General features: G+C 41.7%; 1 protein-coding gene across 1 annotated transcript in view; it reads right to left on the bottom strand.

The window, feature by feature from the left end:
- Positions 1-12352, bottom strand: part of LOC109902485 (DNA-directed RNA polymerase, mitochondrial-like) — a 98411-nt gene that overhangs the window by 4425 nt on the left and 81634 nt on the right. Inside the window, exons 17-19 of the mRNA XM_031786156.1 lie at positions 2954-3052; positions 2055-2127; positions 590-681 (exon numbers count right to left, since the gene is read on the bottom strand). Coding sequence (XP_031642016.1) covers positions 590-681; positions 2055-2127; positions 2954-3052 — 264 coding nt within the window. The remainder of the gene's footprint in view (positions 1-589; positions 682-2054; positions 2128-2953; positions 3053-12352) is intronic.

Raw genomic sequence — 12352 nt, 5'->3', positions numbered from 1 at the left:
CATTTTTGTTATTCTTTATACATTTGCAAAACAAAAAACACTATATTTGCTTCGTCATTATAGGGTATTGTGTGTAGATTGATGAGAAAAAAAAAAAAAAAAACAATTTAAACTATTTTAGAATAAGACTAACGTAACAACACGTGGAAAAAGTCAAGGGGTCTGAATAGTGTCTGAATGCACTGTATATCATTAAAGTCCAGCTATGGCTTGTCCAGGCTTAACAAGTACATAGCGTATACAGGGTGAGAGAGACCACAGCAGTAAACTCCCAAGTAGATGAATGTTTGTACATTCTTTGCATACATGGCTGAGAGAAAGTGAAAGGTTCATCGGCAGTGCTGTTGAATCTACTTTTTGTTGAGTTATGTATTCTCAGTAAAAATGCTCAATGTGCAATAACAAGTTCTGGTAAATGCACAAAATAGGCGAGGTTTGCATATAAAGACATATAAAGTCAGGTTTTCCCTCCCCAACACTTTTCCCCCTCTATGCTCCTTTCCTCCTATCTTATAGCTAAATAAAGCATACTAAACTGTCTCAGTGTGGTGTATCAGTGGTCCAGTGTGTGTGGTGTGTAGAAACTTACTGTAGCCCAGAACAGTATTTCTTCAGTAGGAAGTTAGACAGCTCTTGAAGGATGGGCTGGCTGTGCAGTGCCACAAACTGCTCCCGGCAAACCTGGCAACCCAAGAGAGCACACCACACACAGTCACTCTACTGTACTCCCAACACTTAAGCAATCACTCTATTCAACACTGGCATTTGACTGTACTGGGAGTTCTAGAGTGATCTGGCAACCCAAGAGAGTCACTCACTCTGTCCTCATGATAGAAGCAGAACCAACAACACTACTCAACTCTCCAGCTTCATTGACACAGGACTCGAAGTCACACTGCTGACTTGAGTTATGCTAATGATCTCCATTGGGGTTGCTCCATTTGTCCTCTCCAGTCTCGTCGGTCTCCATTGTGTGACTGGGGAGATCTAAACTAGGTTGATGACCCTGATACTACATAGACAACAGGGGAGGACAGGAGGAGAGGAGAGAAGGAGAAGAGGGGGTAGAGGTAGAAATGGAGGAGGAAAGGGATAGGAGACTAGCTAGAGTGATTGGAGCCATTCATTTATGCTGCCAGGTCGGTGCCAATTTAATGCTTGCCTGAAGAATAGAAATATGATAATATAAAATCCTATGTCATATGTTAAGGTGCGGACCAATATATTTAAAGTGCTGCCCCTAGCCTTTGTGTTCAATTGGCTATGTAATGAGGGAAGGGCACTTTGAGATTTAAACATGACAAGAAATAACCACACTGTGAAAAACCGCTTCAATGCTAATTATTGGAGATTGGATGAAGAAATAGCACTTTCCTTAACATAATTCACACAGAAATACCATTATGGTAATTCGGCCATTTTGGATCTCAACAGAGCGTCTCAATTTAGTGTTGTTGACACCTCGGAGCGTCTCAATTTAGTGTTGTTAACACCTCGGAGTCACGCTAAAAAGGACAGGCCAACACAGCCCTCTATACTCCGTAATGGCCCTCTGTAACAGGATGCAACTCTGGGACATATGGTGCTGTCTGCTGCCAATAGCTGTAAAGCCATGTATTAACAGCCAGGCAGCCAGTGGTGTAAAGTAATTGACTCTGGCCACCAGGGAAGGCCTATATGGGGTATTATACTCTGGGTAGTTCAAGCCTTGAATGCTGATTGGCTGACAGCTGTGGTATATCAGACTGTATACCAGGGGTATGACAAAACCTTTATTTTTTACTGCTCTAATTACATTGGTAACCAGTTTATAATAGCAATAAGGTAACTCGGGGGTTTGTGGTATATGGCCAGTATACCACGGCTAAGGGCTGTGTCCAGGCCCCCATCGTTGCTTTATGCGTAAGAACAGGCCTTAGCCGTGGTATATTGGCCATATACCACACCTCCTTGGGCCTTATTGCTTAAGTATACTACCCCACCCAGCCACAAGGAGCTGTGTGCTAAGGTCAAAGGAGGAATGAAGGTGATAGAAGAAAATTAAGATGACGTACCCTGTTCATGGTGTCGACTGTGATGGCGTGGGTCCAGAAGCAGTCGTGGACGGAGACGAACGTCAGGCCGGCACTGGAGAAGCACACAGAGGAAGAAAGAGACATGAGATATAGGGCTAGACACGGTGGAAGGAAATCGTGGTGGAAACTGGACACCGTAACATGAAGTTACACAGCCTGGGAGACATACTAAGACTTGAATCAATGTGACATAGTATGACAACGGTTTATGGGTTCAAACAGAGATGGTTATTCAGATGGCTATCCCATGCAGAGTTCAGAGGGGTCATGAGAGCTGATACCGTAGCAGGCTAGAGCAGGGATGGGCAACTTTGATGTTGGTGGGGGCCACAAAAAAATCTGAACTCATCATGAGGGGCAGTGGCTCGAGGGTCTGCTTACCCACACATGCAGTTAGAGCCGGCCCTAGCCTTTTGGGGGCCCCAAGTGACATTTTATCGGGCCCCAATTCTACACATTTTGCCGGGCCCCAATTCTACACATTTTGCCATGGGTCGTAGAGAAAATGTAGCAATTTTATAACTCATTTCTTGCAATTCTACACATTCTACACACAAAGAAAAATGTGCAATTCTACAGCTTATTTCCTGCAACTCTACTCAGTTTGCCATAAGGTGCAGAAAAATCTGAGTGAGAGTGACTAAGAAAATTAATGAATTAATTAGTCCACGATTACTAAAGTTTAGATAATTGAGTGAATGTCAGTGAGTGACAAGAGAAAAACTGCTGATGCACAACCACATTTTAGAAATAGGCCTATTCTACTTTTCTAACTCTCAACAGCAAGTTGAGACCTCCTTGGAAACTACCACCAGTTTCCCCATCCCTGTTGTAGAGTGTGGTGTGGGTCAGAGGTTATAGGTTAGGCCATAGTGTACCTGTAGCAGTAGAGAGCAGTCAGCATCATGTGTGTGGAGTCCAGAGAGTGGATGAAGTTAGGAGGGAAGGCATTCTTCTGTTTCACAGTGTCTGGTCTCCTGTGGATGAAAAACAGGACAGTTATTCACAACAGGAGAAGACACACACAGTCACACGCTAACTATGTTTCTCTCACACACCAACACATAGCCCCCACTATGAAGTCCCTGATGATGCAAGGAACTGAAAAGCCAGTTTCCAAGTACATAAATCACTGATGGTAGATCAATATGAATTATGTATGAGTGACAAAGAAACAACAGAACAGATGTTCACGTGACAACGGCATCTCGCCAATAACAACTGCACTCTAAACTTCCAAATTCCTGTGCAAGCCTCCAGCTAATTGGGTGTTGGCGAGAAAAGAAAAACACATTGCAGTATTAGAAGCTGTTTTGGCAACTGTCATCCAACTGAAGGGTTGGAGAAATGTAAATGTGCATCGACCTCTGCTGCAAGTGAGCACTTTCCCAATCTGTATATGCACACATTATCCTCATTAGCCTGGGCCTTGACCTCCCAACCCACTGCTCCAGTGCACTTGTAATGAGGATGGAGTACAGGGGGATAATAGCTTGGGATGCACCCAGCAGCACAAACTAGACATAGGCATGCCAGCTATACAGATGTCAACTCCACTCCCCTGTAACGCCGTTTGGCTGGGAACTGGCCAGAGTGATGGAGGAAATAGCCAAGCCTGTATCAGTGCTTAGGGGTAACTTCTACCTACTCTTCAATCTATGCGATTGAAAACTATGCGGTTAACTTTGTCTCTATGGGGAATGGGATAGACTGGGAGTTTAGCTTCAAGCACTTTAGCAACAGTTAGTCAAGTCAAATCACATTTTATTGGTCACATACACATGGTTAGCAGATGTTAATGCGAGTGTAGTGAAATGATTGTGCTTCTAGTCCCGAAAGTGCAGTAATAACTAACAAGTAATCTAACAAAAATGACTACCTTGTACACACACAAATGGGATGTACATAAGAATATGTACATATAAATACATGGATGAGCGATGGCCGTGCGGCATAGGAAAGATGCAGTAGATGCTATAGAATACAGTATATACATATGAGATTAGTAATGTAGGATATGTAAACATTATTAAAGAGCCGTTATTTAAAGTGACTAGTAATACCTTTATTAAATCAATTTATTACATTTATTAAAGTGGCCAGAGATTTGAGTCAGTATGTTGGCAGCAGCCACTCTATGTTAGTCATGACTGTTTAACAGTCTGATGGCCTTGAGATAGAAGCTGTTTTTCAGTCTCTCTGTCCCAGCTTTGATGCACCTGTACTGACCTCGCCTTCTGGATGATAGCGGGGTAAACAGGCAGTGGCTCGGGTGGTTATTGACCTTGATGATCTTTTTGGCCTTCCTGTGACATCGGGTGCTGTAGGTGTCCTGGAGGGCAGGTAGTTTGCCCCCGGTAAATGCTTTATTCCGACCCCACTACCCTCTAGAGAGCCTTACAGTTGTGGACGGAGCAGTTGCCATACCAGGCGGTGATACAGCCCGACATGATTCTCTCGATTGTGCATCTGTAAAAGTTTGTGAGTGTTTTAGGCGGCAAGAAATATTTCTTCAGCCTCCTGAGGTTGAAGAGGCACTGTTGCGCCTTCTTCACCACGCTGTCTGTGTGGGTGGACCATTTCAGTTTGTCCGTGATTTGTACGCCGAGGAACTTAAAACTTTCCACCTTCTCCACAACTGTCCCGTCGATGTGAATGATGGGGGGGGGGTTCCTGAAGTCCATGATCATCTCCTTTGTTTTGTTGACATTGAGTGAGAGGTTATTTCCCTGACACCGCACTTCGAGGGCCCTCACCTCCTCCCTGTAGGCCGTCTCGTCATGGTTGGTAATCAAGCCTACCACTGTAGTGTCGTCTGCAAACTTGATGATTGAGTTGGAAGCGTGGATGGCCACGCAGTCATGGAAGAACAGGGAGTACAGGAGAGGGCTGAGAATGCACCCTTGAGGGGCCCAAGTGTTGAGGATCAGCGGGGTAGAGATGTTGTTTCCTACCCTCACCACCTGGGGGCGACCCATCAGAAAATCCAGGACCCAGTTGCAAAGGGTGGGGTTGAGATCCAGGGTCTCGAGCTTAATGATGAGTTTGGAGGGTACCATGGTGTTAAATGCTGTTCTGTAGTCAATGAACAGCATTCTTACATAGGTATTCCTCTTGTCCAGATGGGATTGGGCAGTGTCCAGTGTGATGGGGATTGCGTCGTCTGTGAACCTATTGAGGCAGTAAGCAAATTGAAGTGGGTCTAGGGTGTCAGGTAGGGTGAAGGTGAAATGGTCCTTGACTAGTCTCTCAAAGCACTTCATAATGACAGAAGTGAGTGCTACGGGTGGATAGTCGTTTAGCTCAGTTACCTTAGCTTTCTTGGGGACAGGAACAATGGTGGCCATCTTGAAGCATGTGGCCACAGCAGACTGGGACAGGGATTGATTGAATATGTTCGTAAAAACACACCAGCCAGCTGGTCTGCGCATGCTCTGAGGACGCGGCTAGGGATGCTGTCTGGGCCGGCAGCCTTGCAAGGGTTAACACGTTTAAATGTTTTACTCACATTGGCCACGGAGAAGGAGAGCCCACAGGCTTTGGTAGTGGGCCGTGTCAGTGGCACAGCATTGTCCTCAAAGTGAGCAAAGAAGTTGTTTAATTTGTCTGGGAGCAGGACGTCGGTGTCCGCGACGGGGGTTGGTTTTCTTTTTGTAATCTGTGATTGACTGTAGATCCTATCACATACGTCTGGTTAGATGGTTAGAGGCCTGTAAGCACAGGAGAGCCAAAGCCAACCACACCACTTACTTACCCTAATGAAGGCCTTTTTAAGGCCTATACTGTGTGCGCGCGTGTGTACAGTACATGTTTTCCTGCCTTATCAGGACCAGAATGTCCTGACTAATCACCAGAACGTCCTGACAAAGTAGGAAAACAGGAAACATTTTGTAAAGCCAGGACTTTTTTCATGTCCTGAATTTGTTTTAAATGCTATTTTAGGCTTAAGGGTTAGGTTTAGGGTTTGGGGTTAAGGTTAGGGATAAGTTTAGGGTTAAGGTTTAGGAGTTAGGAAAAATAGGATTTTGAATGGGAATACATTTTTGCTCCGCAAAAAGTCCTGAAAATTCACGAAAACAAAGCTGTGTGTATGTACACAAGTGAAAGCTGGGGAAATCAGCAGAGAGGAGGGAATGCTGAGCTCGGCTGTAACTGGCAGACTGTGAAATACGGATACTTTCTCTGGCAGAAATCTAAGTTGAGAGGAATAACTCTATAAGCAGCAGCATCCCTCTGCACGCGCGCGCGCACAAGCACACACACTTTAGTTTGAGATAAAGAGGAGGAAGCTTTTTGTTGTGTGTCGCCGTGCTCGTGTGTGGCGGTGAATGTCAGGTCAGACAGAAGGCTGTCAATCTGTCTCCTCTCTCTCAGTCAGTGAGGTATTTATGGTTTCTCGATGTCAGTGTGGTATTTATGGTCTCTCTCTCAGTCAGTGAGGTATTTATGGTCTCAGTCAGTGAGGTACTTACGGTCTCTTTCGATGTCAGTGAGGTATTTATGGTCTCTCTCGATGTCAGTGAGGTATTTATGGTCTCTCTCGATGTCAGTGAGGTATTTATGGTCTCTCTCGATGTCAGTGAGGTATTTATGGTCTCTCTCGATGTCAGTGAGGTATTTATGGTCTCTCTCGATGTCAGTGAGTTATTTATGGTCTCTCTCGATGTCAGCGGCAGACCTCAGAGTAATGGGGAGACTGTCACAAGGCATAGGCCTCACCCCACTGAGGGATCAGACAGTAGGCTACAGACAGCAGCAATTAAAGGGGAACTCTGCCCCAGTCACGATGTGGATGAAATAGTCACAAAACATGTGTGGCTGTCAGTCAGCATGGACATTGTGAAGAACAGAGTATGAAATTTACTTTTTATTTTAAAGTTAGAAATGACCCATATGCATTTTTCCAATCTTAGTGATACAGCTCTAGTGTTTTGTGTTATAGTGTAGGCACTCACTCAAAGATTTACACTAACTAGCCCAACTAGGCCTAGTTCCCTATGTTGCACAGGAATATGTATAGGCTACTTTAAAAAAAGTTTCAAACCAAATACCCAACAAACAACAACCACGGTGTATTAACCTCCAGCTCTACCTCTGATACTAATCACACATTCAATGGCCCTTTTACAGAAATCATTCAGCGGTGACATTTTAGCCCAAATGCCACGCTACCCAGGGCTATCAGTGGCCTGTCTGTCCGTCCGTCTGTCCATCTGGTGCAGATGGCCCCATTGTTTTGAACATATCTTTCCTTTTCAAGTTCAAAAAGTTCACATATACATTATAAAACATGTCAAGGATCGTTCACATCATGCTCTATGTTTTTGGAAGAGAAAGAGACAGAGGGAAAGAGAGAAATAAAGTCATTTCTTACAAACTATCCCTAAAAGGACAAAAATACTGTAAGTAATACATATAATAATTACAGCAGTTTACCTCAATGTCATTGAATAGAATTAACACACACGTTCCTGTTTTTGTCTATACAGTTATTTGGCAGGGTACAATATGTCTTTAGTCGCAACCCGGCTGTTATAATTGACATTACATACACATTTTTCAGTCTCTGAGTCCAGTTGGCGGCTGTGGTTTGAGCCAAATTGGCCGTAGTCATTTTCTGTCCAATCACTAACAGTTCCCTTAACATGTACATTTGGTTTTTATCACCCAGGTTACAAGGTACTGCTCCCAATACAATGAAAGGTGATTCCAGTGGTAACTAAATGTCTAGGAGTGTCTTCACTACTTCTTTTTTAATGTTCTTCCAGAAGCCCTGTAAACTTTGGACAGTACCAGAAGATATGTGTGTGGTCTCCTATTGATCAAGCATACAATTTCGATATCAAGAAAGGATCTCATTTTCACTTTCCAGTCAAACTGGTGCTTTTGTGACTACTTTCACAAATTCTCTCCCATGATTGATCTTCCACCACCAAATTAATCTCTAGTTTCCATTTTCCTTTCACATCCTGCGTGTGAAACCATTTATATAACTGAGACACATATTTTTGGGCTATTTGACCTTCCAATATGTTTATGAAATATTGCTCGACACTGAATGCCAATTTTTTTATGACCTCCCATTTCTTGTGTGTCATTAGGTTGTGTCTTATCTGGAAGTACCTAAACATGTCATTTGCAGGTAGACCATATTTGGTTTGGAGCGGAGTAAAAGATTTGTGAACATTCACTTCAAAAAGCTGGTTAATTGACCCTTCGCTAAGCCCCACGCCCCTTGGTTACTGTTGTAACCTCAGATAGCATTTTCCCAGGAAGCCCAATTCTCCATTCATCCACTGGCGAAATCCCCTTACAATGATCTCAAACTGTGTTTCTAATACACAATGAAATTAAACAGACTACCCCTTGCTAATCAGGAAACTCTTGGGTATGTTGTGGTGGATTGTTGCTTCACGGGAAAGGGAACCTGGTAAAATGATGTTTGTAGTATAGCTAGCCACTGAATGGCTCTGAATTCACTGTCAGCATGCAGTGAAAGCTATAAATATATTTGGAGCAAACTAGCTAGCATGTGCTCTAAAATCATACCCTGATGTTGACAGCAGATGGGAGTTTTATTCATAACAATGCTAACTTAGCTAGCTAACACACAGTACCGGTCAAAAGTTTGGACACACCTACTCATTCAAGGGTTTTTCTTTATTTTTTAAATATTTTCTACATTATAGAATAATTGTGAAGATATCAAAACTATGAAATAACACGTATGGAATCATGTAGTAAACAAATCAAATTATATTTTATATTTGAGATTCTTCAAAGTAGCCACCCGTTGCCTTGATGACAGCTTTGCACATTCTTGGCATTCTCTCAACCAGCTTAATCAGGAATGCTTTTCCAACAGTCTTGGAGTTCAAATAGGCCTTACAAAGCTGTCATCAAGGCAAAGGGTGGCTACTTTGAAGACTCAAGTATAAATATATACCGTACCAGTCAAAAGTTTGGACACCTACACCTTTTCTTTATTTTTATTATTTTCTAAATTGTAGAATAAGTGAAATGCCAAGAGTGTGGAAAGCTGTCAACAAGGCGAAGGGTGGCTACTTTGAAGAAACTCAAATATAAAATACATTTTTATTTGTTTAACACTTTTTTGGTTACTACATGATTCCATATGTGTTATTTCATAGTTTTGATGTCTTCACTATTATTCTACAATGTAGAAAATAATAAAATAAAGAAAAAATCTTGAATGAGTAGTTGTGTCCAAACTTATGACTGGTACTGTACATGCAATATAAACGTGAGCTTTTCCGAGGTGTTGGACCTGATGTCCGTTGCTATCCAGTTGCTGCTGTTGGTTCCCCGGAATTCTAGGGCTAACCAAAGGGTCAATTGTGATCAACCCTTTCTGCCATTATGGACGGCTGTCCATACCTTAAGAGTGTATCTTTTACATTCAGTCTTCAATCTAACTTTCCTCCAATGTAATGGGCCTAAAAACGGTGATGAAGGAAGGGGTATTCTCAGAAATGAATTGTGAGCTGTAGCCATTCACTCTAACCCTGGATATAGGGTTGGGGATCCATACTCTAATCCTTAATAACCAATGGAATTAATCCCATTCTCAAAAGTGTTTGTTCTAGGTAGAACTAATCAACAGTATGAAATGCCTTCTCCGCATCTAGGCTGAGAAGCAAGGCTGTTGCAGAGAAGCATCACTGTTTGTTGTCTACCCTTAGCCAGTGACTGAATGTTTAATACCCTCCTAATATTGTTAGTAATTTGTCTGCCAAGTATAAAACCTGTCTGAACCGGGTTAATCAGTTTCCCTACTGTATATGTTTCTGAATTCTCTTAGTAAATTTTGGGTCCGTGGGGAGGAGACTAATATGCCTGAATGAGCTACACTGGGAAGGATCTTTACCTTCCTTGTGGATTACTGTTATGATTGACCATGTTTTGGGTGGGTCTTCCTTTGATAATGCATAGTTATATACTCTGAACAAAACCAGGGTAATATCCTCAATGAAGGTCTTCACCTCAGTATCCATCTGTCCCCTGGTGATTTATTATTTTGCAATCTCTTGATGGCTTACTCAACCTCGTTCTCTATAACTGGCCGTGTCATTTCGGCCCAATCTTCTTGTGATCATTTTGTGAGATTTAGGTTAGACAAGAGGGTTCAAATGTTTTCTTGTTTATGGTCTTGTTCTGCTGAATCATTAAGGTCTTTATAATATGCTGCAAACACCTCCGCAATGTCACTTGGTTTTGAGACTTCTGCTTTAGAGAAGGGATTAATTATTTTAGGGACTACTCTGCTAGCCTGGGCTTTTCTTAGCTGGAAGGCTAACAACCAGCTGTCTCTATTACCCATCTCATAATATCTTTGATTAGTAAATCTAAATGTCCCTTCTGTTTTGTAAGTCAATAACTTACATAACTTTTGTGGACATTCATTCAACTTATGCAATGTATCATCTTCCCTTGTTTTTTATGTTCTCGTTCAAGTCTCTTTAAACTATCCTCCAAACGCTGCAGTTTTTCAATACACTGCTTCTTTTATTTGGTAGACAAAGCAATTATCTTACCTCTTAATACCGCCTTTGCCCCTTCCCACAAAATGGATTGATGATAGATCATTATTAAAATGAAGAAGTAATCTTTCAAATGTTCATTGTAACTCTTGCTTTACAATATGTTATGTCAATATGGAGACAAAATGTAAAGTGCTTCTCCATTCCAAGATGTATCTTTAGACATACTTGACTGGGGTCCGATATAGTTTTCAACGCTGCATTCCTTTACTTTATGTAAATACTGCTTGGATATACAAAATAAGTATATTCTGGAGTAGCTGCCATGACCCTTTGAGAATTTTTTTTGTATTTTATTCTGGAATGCTTTGAACGCCATGTATCAATAAGCCCCAGTTTATTCATCATGGCAGCCAGGGCTTTAGATTTCTTAGAATGTGGACTGTGCTCAGCAGGAAGTCAGTCAAGCTTGCAATTCTGTATGCAATTAAAAGTCCCCGCCAATAATAACAATCCCTTTTGCATTGTCCACGATTACAGTTGCGATATCTTTAAAGAACCCTGGGCAGTCCTCATTTTGATGCATTCAAGTTCAGAATAGTAATTTATGTCCCCACTACCCTCATCTACCCTGATTATCCTTCAACACTTTATTCTTGGCAAAGCACACAGATCTATTAAATAAGATTGCAACACCTCTTTTTTCCTTACCATGAAAAGATGCACAAAATACTTGATCTACCCATTCTCTTCTTCATTTTTTAGTTAATTCTTTGTTAAATGGGTCTCCTTGAAATGTTCTACTGAACATTTATATTATAACTAATACAATTAACTAGTCGTTTAATATGTTGTTTTGCGTTGATACATAACTCCCTCCTCAACTTGTACTCCCCTCCCTCATCATATAAATCCATTTAAAAAAGTAATGTCTGTGAAGTGCAGAAACTCACTCCTAAGCTCAATATGATGGTCAAGGATAAATGGAACATAGAACATAACCAAACAAAATCAGCCCCCACCCCCCCAAAAAAGAAAACTGGTTCTCTCAAATAAAGTCATGTTTTTGATTATCTGAAATAAAATACACCATCCCCCTTCGACATACAGTGGGGCAAAAAAGTATTTAGTCAGCCACCAATTGTGCAAGTTCTCCCACTTAAAAAGATGAGGCCTGTAATTTTCATCATAGGTACACTTCAACTATGACAGACAAAATGAGAAAAAAAATCCTGAAAATCACATTGTAGGATTTTAAATGAATTTATTTGCAAATTATGGTGGAAAATAAGTATTTGGTCACCTACAAACAAGCAAGATTTCTGGCTCTCACAGACCTGTAACTTCTTCTTTAAGAGGCTCCTCTGTCCTCCACTCGTTACCTGTATTAATGGCACTTGTTTGAACTTATCAGTATAAAAGACACCTGTCCACAACCTCAAACAGTCACACTCCAAACTCCACTACGGCCTCTCACATCTTTTTAAGTGGGAGAACTTGCACAATTGGTGGCTGACTAAATACTTTTTTGCCCCACTGTATGTCCAGAGAGCTGTGCCTTTCCTGTCTGTCTGGAGTAAACACAGTCTGTGTGGATGCCATGATCCAAAAGAGTCAAATCCCCATCCTAGGAAGTTGCTGCTCAAACCTGTACGTATTATCAGTTTTAAATAAAAGTTTTAGACTTGCTAACATACTATATATGTATACTATCTGTCGACAAAGTCATACAATAATTAAGCCAAATAAAGTGGCCTACATCTACATAGCAAATCA

The sequence above is a fragment of the Oncorhynchus kisutch genome, linkage group LG13, assembly GCF_002021735.2.
Source record: "Oncorhynchus kisutch isolate 150728-3 linkage group LG13, Okis_V2, whole genome shotgun sequence".
Taxonomy (NCBI): domain Eukaryota; kingdom Metazoa; phylum Chordata; class Actinopteri; order Salmoniformes; family Salmonidae; genus Oncorhynchus; species Oncorhynchus kisutch.
Note: the sequence above shows the minus strand (reverse complement) of the source record. Positions and strands in the feature narration are given on the sequence as shown.